Source organism: Paramisgurnus dabryanus, chromosome 12 (genome assembly GCF_030506205.2).
Source record: "Paramisgurnus dabryanus chromosome 12, PD_genome_1.1, whole genome shotgun sequence".
Lineage (NCBI taxonomy): Eukaryota > Metazoa > Chordata > Actinopteri > Cypriniformes > Cobitidae > Paramisgurnus > Paramisgurnus dabryanus.
Window position 1 is genome coordinate 18,237,195 of NC_133348.1, and position 24,658 is coordinate 18,261,852.

Consider the following 24,658-nt stretch of genomic DNA (forward strand, 5'->3'; position numbering starts at 1 on the left):
TACCTAATTTCTACTTTCCTTCGTTCACTCTTTGAATGTTTTTTCATTCAAAGATGAACACTGTTAGATAAAAATACTGTGTGTGATACTTAAGCAATTTTCACAGAATATTTATGAGTACAAACAGCTAAAGCAAATCTACTACACTTTTCCTATCAAAAATGTACACTTCTGCACATTTCTAATTATTGTATCAATCTGAAATCCTGATTTGGCATAGAAAATCTTTACCCCTAAAAAGTGTTATTCACCCAAACTTTTTAAGTAGGATATAGTGCACATCTGTCAACATTTCACAGCCTTATGGCTATAAGACAAACCCCTCTTCTTACCTTGCAAAAAGTTGCCTTGATATGTAAAATCACCTCCAATGTTTTAGGTGACATCTTTGACAATTACTTGATTGCTACTATTTAGATTGTGGATTTCAATTCTCATTAATTTAGTTTGATTAATTTAACTTCAACTACAAAGGTAAATATTAAACTTTTATTTCATTTAAAACAAATCAAAACTTTTAAAAAAGTACTCCAAGACAGAATCAGCACAGAAGAAGCTCTTGGATCTGGTTATAAAACCATTTTCTTTAAAAGCACATTCACTTTGCATTGTTTGACAACAACACAGCCTATGGTCCAATCCTCTGCTGCATAAAAACTGATATCAAACCCTTTATTCTACAGTAAAGCACTTAAACACTACACCCATTTAAGGCCCATAACAACAACAAAAACTCACATATAGACAACAGATCTATAATCTTGTTCATGAATGCATTTTTGTATTGCCCAAACACTAACACACCAAAAATATGGCCCCTGGAATCTGATCCCACATCCTAAACAATGACTTCATGTGTCAATCAGTTGCAGTCTGCTGATCTGATTAGAAGCCTTGGCAAAAGTTTGGTGACGGTTGCAAAGTACAGCAAGGCAGATGGGCAAAATGCAGTATCCTACAGTTTTGGGGTCCGCCCTCGTGCAGGAATACAGAAAGAGAAACACTTGCAGGTAGGGAATAAGGAAAATGGTGGCCCACACCCAGAAGGGAAGCAGCAGTAGTCTTGTTTTCAGAGTCAATGTCCATGAGGTTGACAAAGGGGCGGAGGAAGGAGTATCTCCCGTCCATTTTGGTTGCCCTTCAGCTGCCTTTTCTACATGGGACAGCGCAAGGCCGTTGTATGTTTGGCTGATCTCAAATATATAATACACTGCAGCTACACTGGCCAACAGGTACAGTCCAACACCCATCCACCCCATCCGCTGACGGAAATTCATCATTCTCCATGCTCTTCTCTGTAAAAAAAACAAAACAAGAATGCATTCTGTTAATATTAACAAGAAATCAAAGGCTAGCATAGTTATGAAATCATGTGAACCAATAACATGACTACTGCCAAAGTCTCACCAAACAAGTCAAACTGTTAACACTTTGTATGTGTAATTTATCTAACATTAAAAACTTTTTTCTCATAGCCCTTCTTAAAAACTTAAACGTATGCAACACTTCAAATCTTGTCTAGATTCCATACTCAAAAAACTAATAGGAAGTGATTCTGACCCAACTCAAGAAACCTTACAAACCATTGAAGACTCTTGTACAAAGCTGCTCATTAGCACTGTTGCTCTATGACGACACGTCTCGTTACAACATCGACTAACACATGATGTTGATTTTGACGACAGTTACTTACTATGATCACACGATCAATCCATTTGGTGCGGTTTAAATCGGTTCCTCAACACAAAACCCAACGCTGTCACAGGATTGTTGTCATACGACCTACTTCCTGGAATAGCAACATCCGGGAAATTTCGATGCATCGCTTGCGTGACTTTATCAGCCACACAAAGGACTCTACTGCCCTCATGAGGATCTCTGAGGTACATACGTGGAGATTTATATCTCACACTGTAAAACAAACAGTACAGCATTTTTGTCAAATCATCATAGATTTTTACGCTACTCGGGCATATATTTGATTTAAATATTAGAGTTAAACAGTCAATTGTAAATATATTTTCATAAATCATTGTAAAAAAATAAAAATGGGGGGTTGTTACTGCTAGTTTCGGTGGGGGATGAATGAATGAATTCTGGAGCTCTATGAAGTCTTACCAGGGTTAAGCCCGCCTCTGAAGGAGGGTGTGTCCGTCAGGACAAGTAAGTTTTGTCGCTGTCCAAATGGCCAATCAACATTTCAGCGCTGATCAACAGCATTGCTAAATAAAAATTGGACAGTTTGGATATTTAAGCGTTAACATCGGAGGTTAGCCAAGGGACACATACATCGGTCTCATACCGTGATGTGTCCTGATGTGCTGTGTTAGTTGTGTCGATATGTTTTGGTGCCATATAAATAATGTGACGAAGTTGTCATAAAATTGAACAACTATTTAGGCAGAGGGACGCGCGATCTGGAGGACATTGGCGATCCTGTGGATGGACTATTTGCTATAGTCTTGATCTGTACTGGGACTTTACAAGGAAGGCAATACTGATCAACACCTGTGTTTGTAGATCGCATTGATTCGGCACTAATAGTCAATCTGTCAGGTAAGTTTAAACATCTCCATCATCAGCTACATCTTTTGTGTAAAAAACATCTTATATCTTTTATGTATTAAAAAAACTGAAATTTCTCCACTTAGAGATGCAGACCTTTGTAAAAGGAAAGAGAGTTGGATACTGGCTCAGTGAGAAGAAAATTAAAAAACTCAATTTCCAGACTTTCGTGGACATGTGCAGGTGCGTAAAGCGCTCTTCTCAAGCGCGCGTCATATGATCATGTGAAATATGCCATAAACACTTTATCCAAATTAACACAAATAATACACTTTATTTCTTTTTGGACCTTTTTGGTTATTAAAATGTCTCAAAGTAAAATGATTATATGAATGATTGTCTAAATAGTTGAACGATACAAATAATGAATGTAATGGAGCCGAGTAAAAAAACACTGATTCAACTGCTTACCTCATATGTTTAACTGTCATCAAGCCAATCTTAAACCAATGTCTGAGATTATTGAAGAAAAAAAACTTTGTGCCAAGTTCTAATACAAATCGATTATATCAAAAGTTTTGATCTAACAACTCTTTCAAAGAATTTCTAAACCATTTTTCAATATTGTGTTAATATAATGCATATATACAATTTTTATTGGTTATATTTGTATATATTTTTAAATGTGCCCTGTGATGGAGTAGTCATCTTTCCAGGATGTATCTTTAATTAAGATTTTGTTTGCAAAATCTCTGGACAGTCACAACACTTGCTACACATTTTAAAGTCACAATAAAGTCAGACTCAGAAATAGTATGTTTACAATAGACAGGGGGTATCTGTATAAATTGCACATAAATAAGGCCTAAATGTAATTTTTTTATAAGACAAAAAAAACATTGGGTCACTTAATTGACCCTCTGAAGCTCTCGTTCAAGAGCTCATGCTCTTTTCTTGCCTGAAATGCAGCCTCCAGTTTGGTTCCCCACTCTCAAAACTCAAGCTCCAGTATTTTGTCCACTTTGAAAACTATAGCATGTATAGCAGTACATGATCTTAGAGCACCAAGTTGTGAAATGAGATCATTTTCAGCTGTAGACCCATACATATTCTCTGCTTTCTAGCAAAACAGTAAATCAATCTGCCTGTCAATTGGGTAATCTAAGAGTTGCCGGGTCAAGTCTTACAGGTTGCTGGTTGCGACTGAAATGCCCTTGAGCAAGGCAGGGCTTACAGTGATAGCTGCTCACTGCTCCGGGTGTGTATGTATTCACAACTTGCATTACCTTTGTTTACTACTCACTGGATGGGTTAATGCAGAGGTCACATTCCAAGTATGGGATACCATACATTGGTAATTACGTAACTTTTAGATCAGTCTGCCTGTCAGTTATTTAAGAACTCCCTTCTCTTATACTCTAAGAGATTGGTTACTATCATTTATAACAATGTCCTGGGATTTTCGTAATTAGGTGATAATAAAACCATGTTTGGAGTCCAGTTATCTGATGGATCACCTGGATAAGCATCAGGTGCAGTCCACAATTCCAAAACTTGAGGAATAACATTGCTTACATATCTAAATATCTCAAATTCCTTAGAGTTTGCAGGATCACCCTTGTTGCATAACATATTCAGCAAAATAATTAGCATAAAGTCTATTGAGTCATCAGTAAATATTAGTTTGGTTTGTGGAAGGTGGCCTATGCCATATAGTAGATGTGTGTCCGTGTAGATGATGTATCACGCGTGGGCTACATGACGTTTCTGAGTCAACGTAACATGATCTTTGTTTCGTAATCAAACGTGAGGATGTAAATAACCGGTTTGTAGAGGATTTCACCTAAACTTGATGAACATGTTTAGTTTTAGGTTTTAGAAACAAACACCTCAGGCCTTCAGTCGACAATGAAAAGGCTGAAAAACTGGTACTGGGTTTTTAGTGACACTTTCATTGAATCATATTTAAATGTGATTGTCACTTTTTTGGATGAGAGACAGGAGTCCAGATTTTTAAGATGAGTTGCTTTGTATCAAGGGTCACTTTAGGTTGCCAAGTAACAACATTTTCTTCCATTTCTCACTGAATATCTGCTTTTTGGTTTTGTTTTCAAATTATTTAAAGTCAAATTGAGAAAATATGTCATATACTTTAAAAAATGCTGGGTTATTTTCAACCCAGCATTGGGTCAAAAAGGGATGAGCCCAGGTGGGTTGTTTCAACTGCAAAATACTGGGTTGTTAATGTTTTAACCCATTGTTGGGTCAAATACAAAACATTTTTGGTAAATTTCAACCCAGCATTTTTTAGAGTGTATCTACATACATACTTAATATTTCCATGTTGTTTATGTTGTTCAGTATCTTTGCTATGATTGCAAACATATAGTACCAATAAAAAAATAATCGTTTTTTTATTCCACTTTTGTCTTTCAGGAAACAAGGGATAGAGATGATCCAGGTAAGCAAGCCTAATGGTTGATCTTTTTAATATGGCTTTTTATATCACACCTCATATACCTATGGAGGACATTTTAATAAATTAAAAAAAAATGGATCCAGGAGAAAAGCAAATGATTCCAGAGTCTTGGTTACAGGTCTTGGTCTTGGAGACAGTCACAGTATACTTTGTGTAAAATTTAACTGCAGTTTATATAGTGAAACATGCATTATTTAATAATGCTCATATTACTAAATGATTGCCCATGCGGGAATAATCATCAAAATGGTTCCCAGACAGTTCCTAATATAGCGTAACATAAACTTTTTTACAAAATTGCATGAATGACAATAAAAATCTCTGATTAGTTTTTTAATTGCCCGATGCAGTTCATATCAGGCTGATCAGGCTTGAACCACTTGAGTTAAACCACCGGCTTGATAGATTATCCATCATTATCCGCTTATCAGGCAATTCTTTAAGGAAGTGCTGTGGACATTTGTGCACATTAGTGCATTGTGAAAGCGTTTGGTCATTAGGTCTGGCGTTGTTCCCTGCTTAATCTACTGGATCATACTTGGCTTCGGTCAAGACACCGATGTTCATGGATGAAATGTTAAACCTGATCTATCCGTAATGATTGCAGCAGAACCGTAAATAGATATATTAACACACACCTGGCTTTTTCAGGGTCCAGACCTTTATCATCTACAAATGTCCGCAGTTTCTAATCTACAAAAACAATGGTTAGTCCTTTAATACTGCTGAAGAACTGCTTTGCGTGACTTCCTTAGAGCTAGGACATCATTGCTATCACGCCATGTTTGTTGAAGGATAGCGAGTTATTTAACAGCTTTATTACTATTTAAAGAATGATTCTGTTGCATTTGTAATATCCTCCCTTAGTTTCACCTTGACATTGATGAATCATTAGTTACATGAGTTACAGAGATAAAACAAGCATTGGTTTTGGTTTGTCTGCTCCTTATGTACATTCTGTGGCCCACATTGACAATCTTGGATTCAAAATGTAATTTAAACATAAATAAATTATTTAAAAATATTACTAGGTCACTTATCATATAAGGACACTTGTGATATTGAATGTGTTACATATTTCTTAGGAAATATCTGATTTTCTTTGGTTGAAAGACACAAGATGCTGGAACTTGCAGGCATGGATAGCACAGATCATTAAGTTTTAAACGTTTAATTGTCAAATATATACAAACTGTGTACAAGTCTTAGGCCACTATATTACCATTAGTTTTGTTGTTTTTGCAATATTATAATGATCATATTTAATTATTTCTCAGTTTCTTTATTAGAATACAACCAGAAAATACAGGAAATGTGTATGTAGTATTAAAAACAGTATAAAAGTATAAGCTGAAGTGTCAAATATTTAGGGTAAACTCCACTTCCACTTTAGCAATTGCAGGCAGCTGCAGGATCTCTTAAACCTAAATGAAATTAAATCCTAATTTCTAATTCTAATTGAATGACTTCAGGACTTCAGTCTCCTCAAAAAAGCTTAAGATGTGTTTCGTGCCAAGAGAGGTCACACTAAATACTGACTGATCCCTAAAGAAGACATTTAGTTCTGAAAATTGTTTTGTTTTTAATTTTGTGTACATATTTCCTGTATTTTAGTTTGTATCTTAAAAAAGAGTGAAAAATAAATATGGATGGACATTAAAACTTTGCTAAAACAACAAAGCTGGTGATGGTGGCCTAAGACTTTTGCACAGTACTGTATATATTTATACAATATTTTCACTAGTAGACGTTCAACCCCATCTGAGACATGGTTTTATTTATTGGAGCGAATGACTGGCTTTTTGTATTAATATTGACAGTGGACATATGAAGACAGTATTTACACATTCCAGTAGGACATGCCTCTGTCAACCTTGTTCAAGTAAAGTTAAAGAGGAACTGATGTGGCCCTAAGATAAATACTTAAAACAGTTCTTATAACAAACTGAGCAGGTTACAGTAACTGGATGCTTCTGGACAAACTTTACGATTTTGCCATGTAAAGCGCATTACTGTAGTTACAAGGAGAGCTCTGTCAAAAATCACCTGCACCTTATTGTGTTTTGTGTGTAAAGGATGGTAGATGTGTGTCAATGTCTCCGTTTAAAATGGAAGAGAGAGAGCAAGGTGCCATTATTTATCAGCTTTATAGACTCTGACTTAGCCAGGGCTTTTCTCCACTCCCTAGCTGACAGATGTATAATAAATGCCTCTTTGCTATCTACACCGTTTAGGGTGTGGACAGCAAAGAGACTGAGGGATAGACTTTGACCTGCTTTTATGTCATACAATAGACTCAGCTGCGCCCAGTCATAGATTTTATACGGTCACTAAAGTACTTAACTCCGTAGTAAACAATCGGTGGGCTGATCACATTAGATTTTAGTGTGTCAGTAATGTGGAAGTTAATGCGATTATGTCATTATTGAATCATCAGATCAATGAAATCAATCACGACGAGGCAGCATAACAAAATGTTCATCATCTTTTTACGTTATCACTTCTTGAAAGATATTTTAGCGCTTCTTAAGTATCCCGAGTATGATTTATGGTTTTGTGTGGAGGGTTCTCTAATAGCAGATGTTGTTAATCAATGTTTGTTTATTATCTTGTGGTTCCTTCTCTGGTCAAAGTGTTCTGCTTTGCTATTTAAATATTTTATAGTTCCATAGTGCAGTATATATATGGTTCAATAACTATATGATATCACCATAGAGATAAGATAGGTCTACTTAACGTATTCTTGAATATGAATTTGCGGTATTTAAAAAAATTAACCTGAGGGCTATTTACTTTAAAATATTGCTTTTCTGTACTTTCATTTTTAATCACTATTTCCTTTTGACATTTTAAATATTGTGCTGACATAAAGTCACTTTTTCCAGACTTATCACTAAATTATGACTGATAACAAGTTGGTTACCAAGAAAATTCCATCATTACAGAAAAAAATGACTTTAATGTCACAATCGTGGAAGGACTGTTTGTAGATTAACCTTGTTTTCCGTTATCTCCTGAGTTTACATTTTACACACCTGTAAGGACGACACGCTCCTCACCATTCAACAGCAAAGTCAGAGCTTTAGTTCTGCGTTTCAGGAAGAAGTTGATTAGATGTAAAGAGAAGAACGGTAAACTAGCAAGATCAGTCTGTGAAAACCCAGCTAAAGTTATTATTATTTTTTTTTTGCATTTGTAGTTTTCTTTTGCATCCTAGCGATGTAAAGTACATTCTGTAAAAAAAATTATGGTAAGGCAATATCAAAGATTGAAATTATTGTGACATTTTGATGCTCCTATATCACAAATGAATCGTTCTTATATATTCAGACGGTGGTGAATCTTTTCTCATATGTTTCTTTAAAACGAAGCAGCTGTTTAAATTAAGCATGACTTAAGCATGGCTCATTCAGATGTTGTGTGTATCAGCTGTATATACACTAAAAGATGTAGTCTTTTGAAGTATCATCATGCGTCCGCCTGCACGTCTTGGAATCCATGTGTCACTGTGTTATCTTTATGCTTTTTGTCATGTTTGTTGTAACACCTCTGCTGCGCTGCCTGTGAGAACCTTTCCAGACATTGTCATCTCCGAGCAGAGTCATTTCAGAAATAAGCCCTTAGGATCACTTATTTTTTCTGTCCCTGGTGGGCTCTTCGGCCCTAAGTCGTGCTCCTATATTTGGTTTTGCTTGTGATAGAGTGACCCGAACTTAAATAAAAATGCACTTAGGGATGCTCCCCCACGTCTCCGGCTTTTGCCAAGAGCCTTTGTGGTCAGATCCAAACGAAATATTCTCTATTCCCCAAAGGTTAAACATTGTCCGTTGTTTACCCCAAGATGCCATTCTTAATGTTGGTGACGTTTATGGGCTTCAGAACATGTTGTACTGTCATACCCAGAATGGCAGATGTGTGTGCCGATACGTTTTATTGGTCACAGCCATCACATCTGGTATGCAACCATATGGCGAAATACATGCTTGGTACGACTTCTCCACATAATTTACGATAAGATAAGTAATACTGGTAATATATACAATCTGTAATGTAAAGTGCGATTGTGCAGTAGTGATGATGACTTGCTGTGGCTGATAGCACTATTATACCTCTTATACCTTTAAAATGAATTCATTTGATCCATGAACCCTGTCCTGTGCTGTGCATATTGAATATTCAATTGTTATTCAAATGTCATCCCATTGTGTCCTACATTCTCTAGTTTTATTAGCAGTACACTGTTTGTGTGTCTTGCACCACACACCTAACAATTAGCATCTACCATCTGTCCAGCATGTAAACCCCTCGAGCTGTCAGAAGTTCAAAGAAACTGGATTAACTGGAATTTCTAAACATAATAGTAATCATTTTCCACTTGAACCCATTTTCTCAACCTATTCAATTGAATTTACTAAGAAGCATATCAGTATACCTAAAATATAGTATAAATATTATATTATGTAGTGTGTTCACAAAAAAATCCTTTATTCATAAATTGACATTGAGTATAAGGTTGTTGAATATGGCTTGTGGATGTTTACTGAGCTTTTGATCTTGTTTCCCCGGTCTAGCTGGATCTGACCCAGCCAATAGAAAAGCAGGGTCCATTTGATGTCATCATCCATAAGCTGACTGACCACATTGTTGATGCTGACCAGAATGTCACAGAGTCCAGATTACTCATACAAGGTGTTCAGGTAAATAAGCACATACACTTAAAAAGAAATACATTGCCATGCTCTTTAATTAACAGTAATATTTGAGAATGTAAGAGCAAGAGCATGAACTGACTAAAATAGTCTCTCTAATTTGTGAAAAGTGATTCTTTATGGCACAGTTTTAGAGAAGTAATCCACCATAAAAGTGGGGCCTATTGACTTTTTAATAGGAGGAAAAAATTACTATGGTCAAGTCAATGGGCACCATTTTTGGGTAAACTACTCCATTAAAAGGTATAATACTTACCATACAGCAATGTGCTACCTAATTACTTTATACGCAGGAAAGTCAGTGAATGAATTGTCAGTGTTTCAAATCTCTTTCAAGGACTACATAGACACTCACCCTGAAACTGTAATTCTGGATCCTCTTCCGGCCATACGTACCCTGCTGGACAGATGCAAGTCATACAAGCTAATCCATAAAATTGAAGACTCCATGCAAGGTCTGTCTACAGCAGAAACACAAATGTCTCCACAGAAACAAACATGAAGTAGCAATAAAGCAATGAAAAACAATGGTAGTGTACATCATGAGACAAAACAATGGCACTGATATATATTAAGATATGTCAGTACAGGGTGTTTTAAATTAAGGCAGCTCAAACATGCATTTTAGTCTGGGACTAGGATAAGCCCTTTCCGGGAAACTGCCCCTGAATCTTAATAACTGTAACTTCGGTAACAATGAATCTGAACACTGTTAGCAATGAATCCAAATACAGTTAGCAATGAATCAGAATACTGTTAGCGAGGAATCTGAACATCGTTAGGGAGGAATCTGAACATCGGTAACAATGAATCTGAACATCAGTAACAATGAATCTGAACATCAGTAACAATGAATCTGAACATCGGTAACAATGAATCTGAACATCGGTAACAATGATTTTGAACATCTGTAACAATGAATCTGAACTTCAGTAACAATGAAACTGAACATCGGGAACATGAAATCGGAATATCGGTAACAATGAATCTGAACATCAATAACACTGAATTTGAATATGGGTAACAATGAATTTGAACATCAATAACATTGAAACTGAACTTTGATAAAAATGAATCTGAACTTCAGTAACAATGAAACTGAACATCGTTAACAATGAATCTGAACATTAATAGCATTAAAACTGAACATCAGTAACAATGAATCTGGGGCCGTATTCACAAAACATTTTATCTTCTCACTAAGAGTACTCCTAAATCGCACTAAAAGAATTTAGCTAGGAGTTTTCTCTTAAAAGTTATTCACAACGCCTTTCAGACCTACGTTTAGTAAGGAAAAATGATAACTCCTAAACTAAGAGTGAGTCTTCGTTGCTACGGATGACGTCAATTCTCATGCACGAGCTGCCTTGCAATGACCACGGTGATTGGTTGTTAGATGACAGCTGTCATGCGTAACATTACACAGACGCACCAAATCATGGAATTACAACATTGAAATATGTCTGTGTCCTACACAAAATAATAATAGTAATGCCATCGCAATGCATATATTAAAGAAAAGTCGTGAATGAAATTAAATTAAATCAAGGTAATACCCAAATGAAAACCGCCAATTGCCTAATAATAAAAAACGACATTACATTAACACTTGCTTGATTAATTGACATCCTATTAGCCTAAATAGACTACTTAAAGCAAGTAAATGTTGCCCATATTGAAGAATCCTAATGTAATAAATAAATGACGGTGGATTATGAACTCGCCAAAACGGAAAAGAAAGCCCAACTGGATGCAGGATCAGTTACTGCTGCTGTTCCAGTTGGTGCTGGAAAAAAGAAACGTAATAAAAGGGAAATTCGGCACTGATATATCAAGCAAAACTAAGCGTGAGACATGCGAGACAATGATGCGCGGGTCAATGTACAAAACAACCGGCACCCGACCAACGTTTTCAACTAACCCGCCCGCAAGTCGGACCGCAAAAAATAAAAAATAAAAAGTGTACCCGACCCGCTCCCTGGCCAGCATTTTTTTAAGTAGTAATTGTTTAATAGTTAATTACCATCTTTATTTCAAACGACCCGACCGAACGCGACCCGAATATCATAAAAAATATTTTTGGATGACTCGTGACCGCGGGTGACCTCAGGCATCCGCTCATTTCGGATCAACCCGCGCATCACTGGGGAGAGGATTTGTTGCAGATCAATGCAACATTCCCGCTTATGTCGCGCACCCCGGACGAATGCGAGAGGCGGTGGTATAGGCCTATGCCTATGCATTATAATCGCAGTAGAGGGTTGAGATTGCAGCCTTTAAACAGACTAGCATGGCAACAGGTATGCCTATAATATTAAATATTTAATATCATTATTGTTTCATGTAATTCTAAAAAACTTCCTGCTTGTCATGAATGTAATGAATTATGAAACAAATGTTATAAACAATATAATTAACGTTACATTAAAGTGTGCTTTTAAGTATGTGCAATGCTTTTGAGTTGGTGAAACTGTCCATGTTAAGGAGGATCAGCACCTAAGGCATTTTAAGATCTTTTGTGAATAGGTCTTAGTGAGTTAGGAGTCCTCTCGACTTCTTTTAAGCTGTCCCAGACTTAGGTGCTACTTTTAGGGCTAAAATGCTTTGTGAATTACTCTTAGTGAAAAAAATTAGGAGTCCTAAATTTAGGAGTGACACGCCCATTATTTTTAGGAGTTGCTCCTAAATTCGCCAGTTAGGAGCTACTTTTAGCCTTAAAATTCTTTGTGAATACGGCCCCTGAACATCAATAACATTGAATCTGAATATCGGTATCAATGAATCTGAACATCATTAACATTGAATCTGAATATTGATAACAATGTATCTGAACTTCAGTAATAATGAAACTGAACATCGGTAACAATGAATTTGAACTTCGGTAACAATGAAACTGAACATCAGTAACAATGAATCTGAACTTCGGTAACAATGAAACAGACATTGGTAACAATGAATCTGAACATCAATAACATTGAATCTGAATATCGGTATCAATGAATCTGAACATCATTAACATTGAATCTGAATATTGATATCTGAACTGCAGGAATAATGAAACTGAACATCGGTAACAATGAATCTGAACTTCGGCAACAATGAAACTGAACATCGGTAACAATGAATCTGAACATCAATAACATTGAATCTGAATATCGGTAACAATAAATCTGAACTTAAGTAACATTGAATCTAAATATTGATAACAATGTATCTGGGGCCGTATTCACAAAGCATTTTATCTTACCACTAAGAGTACTCCTAAATTGCACTAAAAGATTTTAGCTAGGAGTTTTCTCTTAAAAGTTATTCACAACGCCTTTCAGACCTACTTTTAGTAAGGAAAAATGATAACTCCTAAACTAAGAGTGAGTCTTCGTTGCTACGGATGACGTCAATTCTCATGCACGAGCTGCCTCGCAATGACCACGGTGATTGGCTGTTAGATGACAGGGCTGTCATGCGGAACATAACACAGACGCACCAAATCATGGAATTACAATATCGAAATATGTCTGTGTCCTATACCAAATAATAATAATAGTAATCCCATCGAAATGCATATATAAAAGAAAAGTCGTGAATTAAATTAAATTAAATCAAGCCTAATACAAATGAAAACCGCCAATTGCCTAATAATAAAACGACATTGCATTAACACTTGCTTGATTAATGTACATCCTATTAGCCTAAATAGACTACTTAAAGCAAGGAAATGTTGCCCATATTGAAGAATCCTAATGTAATAAATAAATGACGGTGGATTGTGAACTCGCCAAAACGGAAAAGAAAGCCCAACTGGATGCAGGATCAGTTACTGCTGCTGTTCCAGTTGGTGCTGGAAAAAAGAAACGTAATAAAAGGGAAATTCGGCACTGATATATCAAGCAAAACTAAGCGTGAGACATGCGAGACAATGATGCGCGGGTCAATGTACAAAACAACCGGCACCCGACCAACGTTTTCAACTAACCCGCCCGCAAGTCGGACCGTAAAAAATCCGCGGGTGACCTCAGGCATCCGCTCATTTCGGATCAACCCGCGCATTACTGGGAGAGGATTTGTTGCAGATCAATGCAGCATTCCCGCTTGTGTCGCGGACCCCGGACGACTGCGAGAGGCGGTGGTATGCATTACAATCGCAGTAGAGGGTTGAGATTGCAGCCTTTAAACAGACTAGCATGGCAACAGGTATGCCTATAATATTAAATATTTAATATCATTATTGTTTCATGTAATTCTAAAAAACTTCCTGCTTGCCATGAATGTAATGAATTATGAAACAAATGTTATAAACAATATGCTTACATTAAAGTGTGCTTTTCAGTATGTGCAATGCTTTTGAGTTGGTGAAACTGTCCATGTTAAGGAGGATCAGCACCTAAGACATTTTAAGATCCTTTGTGAATAGGTCTTAGTGAGTTAGGAGTCCTCTCGACTTCTTTTAAGCTGTCTCAGACTTAGGTGCTACTTTTAGGGCTAAAATGCTTTGTGAATTACTCTTAGTGAAAAAAATTAGGAGTCCTAAATTTAGGAGTGACACGCCCAGTATTTTTAGGAGTTGCTCCTAAATTCGCCAGTTAGGAGCTACTTTTAGCCTTAAAATTCTTTGTGAATACGGCCCCTGAAGTTCAGTAATAATGAAACTGAACATCGGTAACAATGAATCTGAACATCAATAACATTGAATCTGAATATCGGTAACAATGAATCTGAACTTGAGTAACATTGCTTGCATTGTCAACCATTCCTCAGTCTTGTGACAGTTTTTCTACATGTGCTAAAGGTTTCTGTAAACCAGGGGCCGTATTCACAAAGCATTTTATCTTATCACTAAGAGTACTCCTAAATCGCACTAAAAGATTTTAGCTAGGAGTTTTCTCTTAAAAGTTATTCACAACGCCTTTCAGACCTACTTTTAGTAAGGAAAAATGATAACTCCTAAACTAAGAGTGAGTCTTCGTTGCTACGGATGACGTCAATTCTCATGCACGAGCTGCCTCGCAATGACCACGGTGATTGGTTGTTAGATGACAGGGCTGTCATGCGGAACATAACACAGACGCACCAAATCATGGAATTACAATATCGAAATATGTCTGTGTCCTATACAAAATAATAATAATAGTAATGCCATCGAAATGCATATATAAAAGAAAAGTCGTGAATTAAATTAAATTAAATCAAGCCTAATACAAATGAAAACCGCCAATTGCCTAATAATAAAACGACATTACATTAACACTCGCTTGATTAATGTACATCCTATTAGCCTAAATAGACTACTTAAAGCAAGGAAATGTTGCCCATATTAAAGAAGCCTGCCTAATGTAATAAATAAATGATGGTGGAACTCGCCAAAACGAAAAAGAAAGCCCAAATGGATGCAGGATCAGTTACTGCTACTGGCCCAGTTGGTGCTGGACAAAAGAAACGTAATAAAAGGGAAATTCGGCACTGAGATATCAAGCAAAACTAAGCGTGAGACATGCGAGAAAGTGATGCCGCGGGTCAATGTACAAAACAACTGGCACCCGACCAACGTTTTCAACTAACCCGCTCGCAACTCGGACCGCAAAAAATAAAAAATAAATAGTGTATCCGACCCGCTCCCTGGCCAGCATTTTTTTTTGCAAGTAGTAATTGTTTAATAGTTAATTGCCATCTTTATTTCAAACGACCCGACCGAACGCGACCCGAATATCATAAAAAATATTTTTGGATGACTCGTGACCGCGGGTGACCGCATGCATCCGCTCATTTCGGATCAACCCGCGCATCACTGGGGAGAGGATTTGTTGCAGATCAATGCAACATTCCCGCTTGTGTCGCGGACCCCGGACGAATGCCAGAGGCGGTGGTATATGCATTATAATCGCAGTAGAGGGTTGAGATTTCAGCCTTTAAACAGACTAGCATGGCAACAGGTATGCCTATAATATTAAATATTTAATTTCATTATTGTTTCATGTAATTCTAAAAAACTTCCTGCTTGTCATGAATGTAATGAATTATGAAACAAATGTCATAAACAATATTCTTACATTAAAGTGTGCTTTTAAGTATGTGCAATTTTTTTGAGTTGGTGAAACTGTCCATGTTAAGGAGGATCAGCACCTAAGACATTTTAAGATCCTTTGTGAATAGGTCTAAGTGAGTTAGGAGTCCTCTCGACTTCTTTTAAGCTGTCCCAGACTTAGGTGCTACTTTTAGGGCTAAAATGCTTTGTGAATTACTCTTAGTGAAAAAAATTAGGAGTCCTAAATTTAGGAGTGACACGCCCATTATTTTTAGGAGTTGCTCCTAAATTCGCCAGTTAGGAGCTACTTTTAGCCTTAAAATTCTTTGTGAATACGGCCCCAGACCTTTAGATACTCCTTTATTCTGTAGAGGTGAGCTAACACAAGAAGGGCAGAATTTGGCCTTTCCACAGGGGAAGTGTGAGGCTTATGGAGGGCTTATGTCCTAAAGCTGCTGAGTTGTTCATTCTTTGTACTGCTTGCATGATGCATTCACAGGCTACAGAAAGAGCAAGAGGCCCTGCTGGATAACCAGCTGTGAGTGAGTGTGAGTAGTGCCGAAGGGATTACTTCTCAAATTTCTCTCTCTTATTCAAAATATCCAGCTTAACAATTCAGAAAAACTGTAGATGTTATAAAGATGAAGATTTCAGATATATAACTATGCAATAAGTTGTATAAAAAGTAGCTAATTGAAAAAGTCAAAGCTGTGCATTAACCAATCAGCATGGACAGCTATTTCATATGGAAAGTTACTGTATTGTCCTATTACAGTATTTGTTGTCTCATGAAAGCCAGAAGAACTATAAGAAGTGCAATTCAGTGTTGTACAGTACCAGAGGGACCCATGGGGACATAAATCTCAGCTGTGGGTTAGTTTGAAGTTAACCATCAGCCTCATTGCTTCCTCTGTCTCAAAGAAAGGACTCTGTCTAGGATACAAAAGGAGTGACTATTTTCTTGGATCTGTTCACCAGGCAACCGCCTCTATGGCTATTAACTTATAAAACAACACTGCAAGGGATTCTGGGTAAAGATAACATAGCTTATATAGCCTGTCTATTACACAAGATCCAGTTTTGAAATAATTCACTTGCCTAATACAACTGCATGCTGAACACTATCAGCAAACGCAATCGATGACCGATTTAGTAAAATGAGTCTCACATATTTTCCATGAACTAATCTATTGCTTACATGTATTCACCATGTGAGTAAATGACATCAACACGTTGTGGTCCTAGTGTTTGATTATGAAACACTGGCTTTCAGTCAAGCTATACTATATATAGTATAAGTCAGTTGGCTTGGTTTGGGCACACTGTAAAAACATTCACAATTATTTTTCACAGTAATTTCACAGCAATTCACAGTAATTTACTGGCAGCAATTGACAAGTAACTTACTTTAGAAAAAAGCACAGTAAATTACTTGTCAATGGCTACCAGTTAACTACTGTTTTTTTTCTATAGTAAGTTACTTGTCAATGGCTGCAGGTTAAATACTGTGATTTTTACAGTTGTTTAAACACTACTGTAATTTCACACTGAATGCACTGTAATCCACTGTGAACTTTATTACAGTTATTTGCTGTGCATGAACACAGTTAATTACTGTAGATTTCACATGCATTTTTTACAGTGCAAGTTTGTGCTTGGGTTTATAACGAATAACAATTAAGCCATATCTTTATACATCACATCATTCACATTACTGTATTGTTTGACTTGTATGAATTTATGTGCTAATGTAAAATACTGTTTATAATGGAAAAATCATGTTTGTAGATCAAAAGCAAGTCGAAACTTCACCGATATCTCTGTGCTTCAGCTGTGAATGTTTTCATAGATCCAGTAATAATTTGTCCTGTTGAAATTATAGACCTTGCTTAAAATGTGGACCGGTTACAAATCAGAACGCAGACAAACTGTACTGTCTACAAGGCAATATGTTCATAGTGTGCTGGTTAATCTCAACAAGATGCAGATTCAGTTGTGTGTGCGTTTGAGAAAAGAGGAACGAGACAAGAACAAGATGAAAACAAAATGAATCACATCAAAGAAAACAGTTTGGGGTTTAAACACACCAGACTTTCGGAAACAAGAGCAGTCAGAATGAGTATGTAAGCAAACATGCTTAAATCAATAAGGTGCCAAGAGACAAGGAGATGACACAAAAGAAAATAGAGAGATGTTCAGATTTTTATTAATTTAAAGATATGCCTAGTTTTATCTAATGTTAGCAATGCCAAAAGATTCGCTGTCTATGAAAATTTGCCATACACGTACTTTGAGTGGCGTTGCTTAAAAGCATCTGACGAAAGCACCGATTTAAAATTATGTACTGTATATCTCAAATGTTACACACACTGTAAAAAGTGAAAAGTTGGTTCAAATTGCTTAAATTGGTAACACCTAAAGAATTCAACTTAAATGAAAAAAGTTAGATTTTTTTTAAGTTGATCCAACTTTTTACTTTTTACAGTGCATAAGTAACATCTGTCTTTACCATCAATGCTCATCTCTTTCTCTTAATCTGTGTGTGTATTTTGTAGATGACAGGATCTGCTCTCCTCCCTTCATTGTGCTCAAGAGTGAATGCAGAGCAGAGACCCTGGAGCAGCTTCCCAAAGATGGAATAACATTTCCTTTCAGTGAGTTTGTACCATTCAAAATCTTGTGTTTTTTATATTTCTTTATGTATCCTGGAATGATGCAGCTTTTTACACAAATGTTGTTTCATTTCAGTTTGCAAAACTCAAGTAGCTCATGGCATCAACTCCCATGAGGTAAGAAAACATCCAGGACATTGTCACTATAGATTTTACTCTTCTTTATTATCATGCCACTTTCAATAAGGGCCTGGAATCTCACTGAATGTTTTTCTTTATTTATTGACATGATGAGTTAATAATTAAAAATATATGATTAAATATATATTAAGCTTGTGGTACTGATCTAATGTGGTACATATCATATTCCAAGTTTGGATCATGTCATGTTAGATAATATTTTATTCAACATATCTAATACTTTTCACAACAAAATGAGTGCATTTTGTGCTTTAATGTGATAACAACATAATTTTTTACATTGCATTAGATTATAACACGAATAAAGTGTTTAAAAAAAAGACATCAACTTGTGCCCTACTAAAAGGAAAACACCACCGTTTTTCAATATTTTACTATGTTCTTACCTCAACTTAGACAAATTAATACATACCTATCTTTTTTCAAGGCATGCACTCTGAATGCAATCTTTGTACAGCGTGTCGTGAATGTGTTGGCATTTAGCCTAGCCCCATTCATTCCTATGGCTCCAAACAGGGATGAATTTAGAAGCCACCAAACACTTCCATGTTTTCCGTATTTAAAAACTGTTACATGAGTAGTTACACGAGTAAGTATGGTGGCACAAAATACAACTTTTGTTTGAAGCCATAGGAATGAATGGGGCTAGGCTAAATGCTAACACATTCTAGAAGTGCTGTATAAAGATTAAAAGTGCACGCAAAGAAAAATGATGGGTATGTATTAATTAATCTAAGTTGAGGTTAAAACATAGTAAAACGTTGAAAAACGGTGGTGGTTTACTTTAAGGTAAATGCTTTATTATTTAGTATATTAGTTAAAAGATAGATATTATATTTATTGATTTTTCATATCTGTTACATGAAAGTACATGATGTTAGTTAATAATTTTTAACAAGCATCATTAATGTCTCATTAATATAATTTATTATCACAGTTAAAAGTGTCACAGAGATCAAATGAAGCCAGATATGTGATTTAGTGAGAGACCAGATTTGGACTTTATAACTTTGAAATGCACTGTACTGTATATTTTCTGTATAATCTCAACAACACCGTGGTCACTTCTGTTTTTTAAGGGCATGTTGATTCATTTCAGTCACCGCACTTAAAATAAAATGACTTTTATTTTGTCACGTGTTCTGTTACACAGAACATTAGTGAGTAAAGTCAAAGCTCTTTGTGTATTGAGTCACAGGCACTCCTGCTGTCCTCGTGGATCATTAACAGGGGTGCGTAGTCGCCTCTTGGCCTGTTGCTATGGAGACCGTATCTTTATCAGTGACTAAAGTCTCAGATCATTCACATTCCTTCAGAATAATAAAGACACTAGTGCATTTGTTTCACAGTGTTGACAATGTGAGGTGTAAATGATCAAGCGTATTGTCATGGTTTTTATGACATTCAGCCTAAGGTTTGCTTAGCTATCGGGAAGGGCACAAAAAAAAACACTGAAAATAGATTGGGGATTTCATATGTGGCAATTTTAGTGTTGTGCAAGTACATATTATGTAACCACACTTCACAATACAAGGTTTACTATGCATTTTATGTTGCCTCTATACATTTAATGACCATTAAAACAATCCATATATATTTTTCACATGCTCGGGAATGTCTTGTGAACTGCTTATTCGGTTTCTGTTCAATAGATGGCCATCATCTTTAGTGAAGAAGATCTGAAAGACATCAAGCCCCCATGTGTAATCCAGAGCTTCATTAACCATAATGCAGTGCTGTATAAGGTGTTCGTAGTGGGAGAGGCTTACAGCGTGGTACAGCGGCCTTCAATTAGAAACTTTCCTTCTGGACCCACAGGTCTGTTCCTTTACATTACATCCTATAAAAAATGCATTATATTGAAAATGATGTAGCATTTGACGTAATTACAGCTTACCAATATGTTTTCTTGCTCAACTAATCAGAATGTAAGAATCAAATAGCTCCTATACTTCTTTCATTCTTTAGTTTTAAGCGTTAAATATTTACATAACACACGTGGATATACAGACAAATGAACAAATTGCACTCAATGTGCGTGACAAGATGGGACACAAGTTTACTTAGGCACCATCACAGCCAATAAAATCGCTTTATAGGGTACCACGTCAAGGAATTTAGACATCTGGTCTCCAAGCCATCCACCCAGAGTTATATCTTAACAAACATAACTTGTCTGTTTATAAGGTGACCTTATGTTTGAAAGCTGTATCAGGGACGAGGTGAGATTGACATTAATGGCACTCGTGAGCAACTCTGTTTGATGTCTAGGGCCTCTTACCCTGTCTGGGACGTTATGTTGACATATGTTAGTGATGTTTAGTCCCAAATTCTTTTCCTCTCTTGAAAAGTGGTTTATTTAGTTTTTTTGACATGGTATGTGTTCAATGAACGACTCAAAATAATTTGACATTCCCAGATGTCAGAATGGTTTAGATGTCAGATGCCTCATGATGGTCAATCTAATCCACACTTGCCCCATTGTGTTTATAATGGAGATTAAATAAAAAATTTCATTCTCAGCAAGTACATCTATCCCAGTTAAAGAGGGCGGAGTCCTATAGGTTCGGAGCCCTCCCCTTGGACAGCATACCAAATATACTTAATCTCATTCCCTGTTGATCACATGTTAATGCAAACTCGTGAATTCATAGCTCTGCCAAACAAGCATCTTTTGAGACACACAGTGTATTAGCAGTTTATTATAACAGTATTATTTATTAGCGATACTGTTATAATATTTGTCTATAGGATTTTATGACTTTACAGTAAGACAATGGAGTAAAGGAATGCATACAGATTTGTAAAAAAAAAATCATGATAAGTTTAGGTTACCATTATTACTTTTTTTTGTTTTGTTTTTGGAAACCTAAACAATAGTTTTGTGTTTTCTTGCATAGACAGGAGATCTATATCCTTCAACAGTCACCATGTGTCCAAACCAGAGTCATCTTCTCATCTGACCTATGTAAGTCATGTTTAAAACTAAAGTAAAATTGTTCCCTTTACATCAAGTAATTTTTTTAAATACCTTCGACATTTTAATAAAAACTGTTTTGTTATAAAGGCTATAATAACCAGATTTTTTGGTTTTACAAATCAAATGTGTCTCGGTAGAAGCTATGAATAATTATAGTAAATATTTAACTAAAGCATTTCTTACATGTTTTTCCTATTTCTGGTTTCCTCTAGAGGGACAACATGGAGGGTCAGTACTGGGAACCGAACAATGACGTCATTCAAAAAATCTCCAAAAGGTTACGAGAGGCTCTCGGCATTTCTCTGTTTGGGATTGACATCATTATCAACAACCAGACGGGCCAGCACGCTGTCATCGATATCAATGCTTTTCCTGGTACGTGCGCTTTCTCTGAAAGTTTTACGAAACAGAAGGATGCTAGGGTGTGTCTTTACATGTACATGCTGTATCTTTATGCAGTGAACCCTAATCCTTGATACTTTCTTAATCAGCAGTGCATAAAAGCTGACAGACCACATGGTGTCAGTAGGGAGTCACACAGAAGCGACCGGACCCTAATAAATGTTAAACGTTTATTTATTCAAATTCTTTAGTATGAGGATACGTAATTACTTTATAGTCACTACAACTATTAATAAAAAGTGAAGATGTTCAAATAAACGTTTCTAAAATGTTAATTGTCAGGCTGTATGGTTCAAAGTATATGCACAAAGGTTTCTCAGACTATAAAAAGGATTCTTTAATAAGCATTGACTGTAAGGTTCTTTGGGGACCCACAAATGGTTCTTCTATGGCATCACATAAAATCTTTCTTTTTAAGACTGTCCTTCATTCAGCTTGTCATTGATCATTTTACTCATTCACCAGAGGGAGGTTTGAAAAATTTATAATAGACTGGTGAAAATAAATTTGAAGCAGACTCTAATAGTATCTTGCAGACACAGCTGTGTTTGTCGGCGCTTACAGCATTTTTAAAAGCCACCTGGCTTTCTCTTGGCTTGTTGCTATGGTGACCTTGTGTATCTAGCAGGTAAAAGGCCCTTTGATATCTCTCAGCGGTACGTGCAACGAGTCCCACGACAGTACAAGAGTACAGCAACAGATGATATCTGTCCTCACTTAATGCTATTTTATAAATCTGCTCTTCATCCCTTTCAGCACCATTACACAACTCCTGTAATCTGAAATTACCATCATTTATCATCCAGGTTATGAGGGAGTCCCGGAGTTTTTTGATGACCTGCTGAAGCACATCACCAGCGTCCTGCAGAGTCAGGCGTCTAAGGGAGCGTCATGCGGTCATCCGAAAGCGAACGGAATAACGCAGAATCCATCCGTGGCCAGTGGGAAGCTGGGAAATGAAAGCAATTGCTGGTTGATGGACAGCGAGGGAATGAAAAGAGACTCCCATAAGGGACTGAATTGCTGCGGGGCTTGCAGGGCTCCAAAGTTTCACCAGCATGCTAGATCGAGTTTATCAGCAGCTGAGACTTCGTCACAGTGACACTGTGGCCCAAACAGATTATATGATTACCATACAAACCCTCATTTAATGATGTTGCTTTATCAATTTTTTTTATGTGAATGTTGACCATGATTTAATGTGTTGTGATTGTTTTCTCAGAGTTGATTAATTTAAATGAATGTTTGAAGGGGAAACCTAATTTAAGAAATATACATTATATAGCCAAACGTATTGGGACGCTCCCTTCTAATAAACATGTTTTATTTATTCTAGTAATTCATATCAAAACAAATATTAATGCTATACTATACAAGTTTTGTAAGGGCCTTTATCTGTTTTGAAATGACTGTAACTCTGTGTACAAGTCATTGATGGGTTTGGGTGATGAGTGTTTGGCTCAAAGCCTGCAAGTCATACCAAAATTGTTCAGCTGGGTTTAGGTCTGGGCTTTATGCAGACGAGTCAAGTTCTTCCACACCAGATTGAATCAATCATTTCATTTTGAACCTCATTTTGTGCATGGTGCATTGTCATGTTAGAATAAGAAAGGATCATTCTCAAACTTCTCCCAGACGAGTGTGCCGGATCTGTGCCAGACCCGCACCAGGGGCCTCATTTATAAAATGCTTCGTAGAAACCATCCTACATTTGATCTAACGATAATTTATCAAAAATGCATACGTGTGATTCATAAACCGCACAGACTCACAGAAAATGCGCGTACCCCTTTCTTTCAGATGTGAAATTTATAAAACACAAATGATCTTGAACTTGAGCAGTTTCAGATCCTCACCTTTAAACGAAGCCTAATAAATGTCACAGACATATAAAAGAGTGCTTGTCAATGTTTAAACCCAATTTCGAGCAACAAAAACCTGCAGCAATCAAACAAGCAAAAGTGCGTACGTCTGCTCAGCTGTTTTTACAAATCCTGCAAAGACAGTTTTTATAAATATGGACTTATCCGTGGATTTTTGTGTACGCACACTTTATGATCAAACCTGTGCATAACACGCTTTATAAATGAGGCCCCAGACCTGATGACTTTGGTGTGGATCCGGTGCGGATCAGGCCCACAGTCGTTTGGTTTCTAGGATAACGTTTGAAGCACACACATTTCAGGAATATCATTATATGCTGTAGCATTGAGATTTGTGTTCAGTGAAATGACTGAAGTAATCAAACCTGTTCATTAGAAGGGGGCATCCCAGTACTTTTGGTTATATTGTGTATGTTTGCATTTTTTATAAACGATTTGCACTGAATTTTATTTACAAAAATTTGAATTGAAAATGTTAGTATGTTGGTACATTAATGAAATACATAACTTGAAAGAAAAGTGTCATGCTTTGTTACTGTTAGATGCTGCACTTTTAAGGACATTAGTGCCTAATCAACATTAATGCTTCTAAAAAGTATGACAAACTTGGTGGTCTAGAGAACTAAACTCTTAAAAACTGAATCTGGAGCTGTGTTTACTTTTCAGAAACATGTAACACAGATTGTAGGGTGATGTTTAATAGAGTAACCATTTCATATCTGGAGAAACCTGTTGATTTTTATGTAGTTGTTTTTCTTGTAAACTCCCTTCTTGCGACAGTTTATCGTTATGACAAATGTGGTAAAGTTGCTGTTTTAACACAGTTTGTGTTAAAGCGAAACCCTTCACATTCTGTCTCTGCATGGTG

General features: G+C 36.5%; 2 protein-coding genes across 3 annotated transcripts; one reads left to right on the top strand and one right to left on the bottom strand.

The window, feature by feature from the left end:
• Nucleotides 1–475: 475 nt before the first annotated feature.
• Nucleotides 476–1,828, bottom strand: LOC135737792 (lysosomal enzyme trafficking factor). Of its 2 annotated transcripts, none has more exons than XM_065255692.2 (2): nucleotides 1,694–1,828; nucleotides 476–1,295 (listed from the first exon to the last, which is right to left on the bottom strand). In XM_065255692.2, exon 2 carries the CDS (start codon nucleotides 1,278–1,280, stop codon nucleotides 852–854), a length of 429 nt encoding a protein of 142 aa, XP_065111764.1. In that variant the 5' UTR covers nucleotides 1,281–1,295; nucleotides 1,694–1,828; the 3' UTR covers nucleotides 476–851. The 2 variants fall into 2 exon arrangements, with proteins under 2 accessions (XP_065111764.1, XP_065111763.1); XM_065255691.2 differs by having other exon boundaries at nucleotides 1,584–1,788.
• Nucleotides 1,829–2,192: 364 nt separating this feature from the next.
• On the top strand, nucleotides 2,193–24,571 carry itpk1a (inositol-tetrakisphosphate 1-kinase a). Its single transcript, XM_065256956.2, has 11 exons — nucleotides 2,193–2,556; nucleotides 2,652–2,748; nucleotides 4,942–4,966; nucleotides 9,556–9,681; nucleotides 10,031–10,148; nucleotides 18,268–18,366; nucleotides 18,461–18,501; nucleotides 20,178–20,343; nucleotides 21,426–21,493; nucleotides 21,718–21,880; nucleotides 22,714–24,571. Exons 2-11 carry the CDS (start codon nucleotides 2,654–2,656, stop codon nucleotides 23,007–23,009), a joined length of 1,197 nt encoding a protein of 398 aa, XP_065113028.1. The 5' UTR covers nucleotides 2,193–2,556; nucleotides 2,652–2,653; the 3' UTR covers nucleotides 23,010–24,571.
• The last annotated feature ends 87 nt before the right edge of the window (nucleotides 24,572–24,658 follow it).

What these genes read in the sequence shown, in the direction of transcription:
- itpk1a (XM_065256956.2), top strand. Translation starts at nt 2,654, where the DNA reads ATGCAGACCTTTGTAAAAGGAAAGAGAGTTGGATACTGGCTCAGTGAG. An exon ending in ACTTTCGTGGACATGTGCAG is followed by an intron (nt 2,749 to 4,941) that starts GTGCGTAAAGCG and finishes TTTGTCTTTCAG; the next exon opens with GAAACAAGGGATAGAGATGA. An exon ending in AATTGAAGACTCCATGCAAG is followed by an intron (nt 10,149 to 18,267) that starts GTCTGTCTACAG and finishes TGTATTTTGTAG; the next exon opens with ATGACAGGATCTGCTCTCCT.
- LOC135737792 (XM_065255691.2), bottom strand. Translation starts at nt 1,613, where the DNA reads ATGAGCAGCTTTGTACAAGAGTCTTCAATG. An exon ending in TTGTACAAGAGTCTTCAATG is followed by an intron (nt 1,296 to 1,583) that starts GTTTGTAAGGTT and finishes TTTTTTTTACAG; the next exon opens with AGAAGAGCATGGAGAATGAT.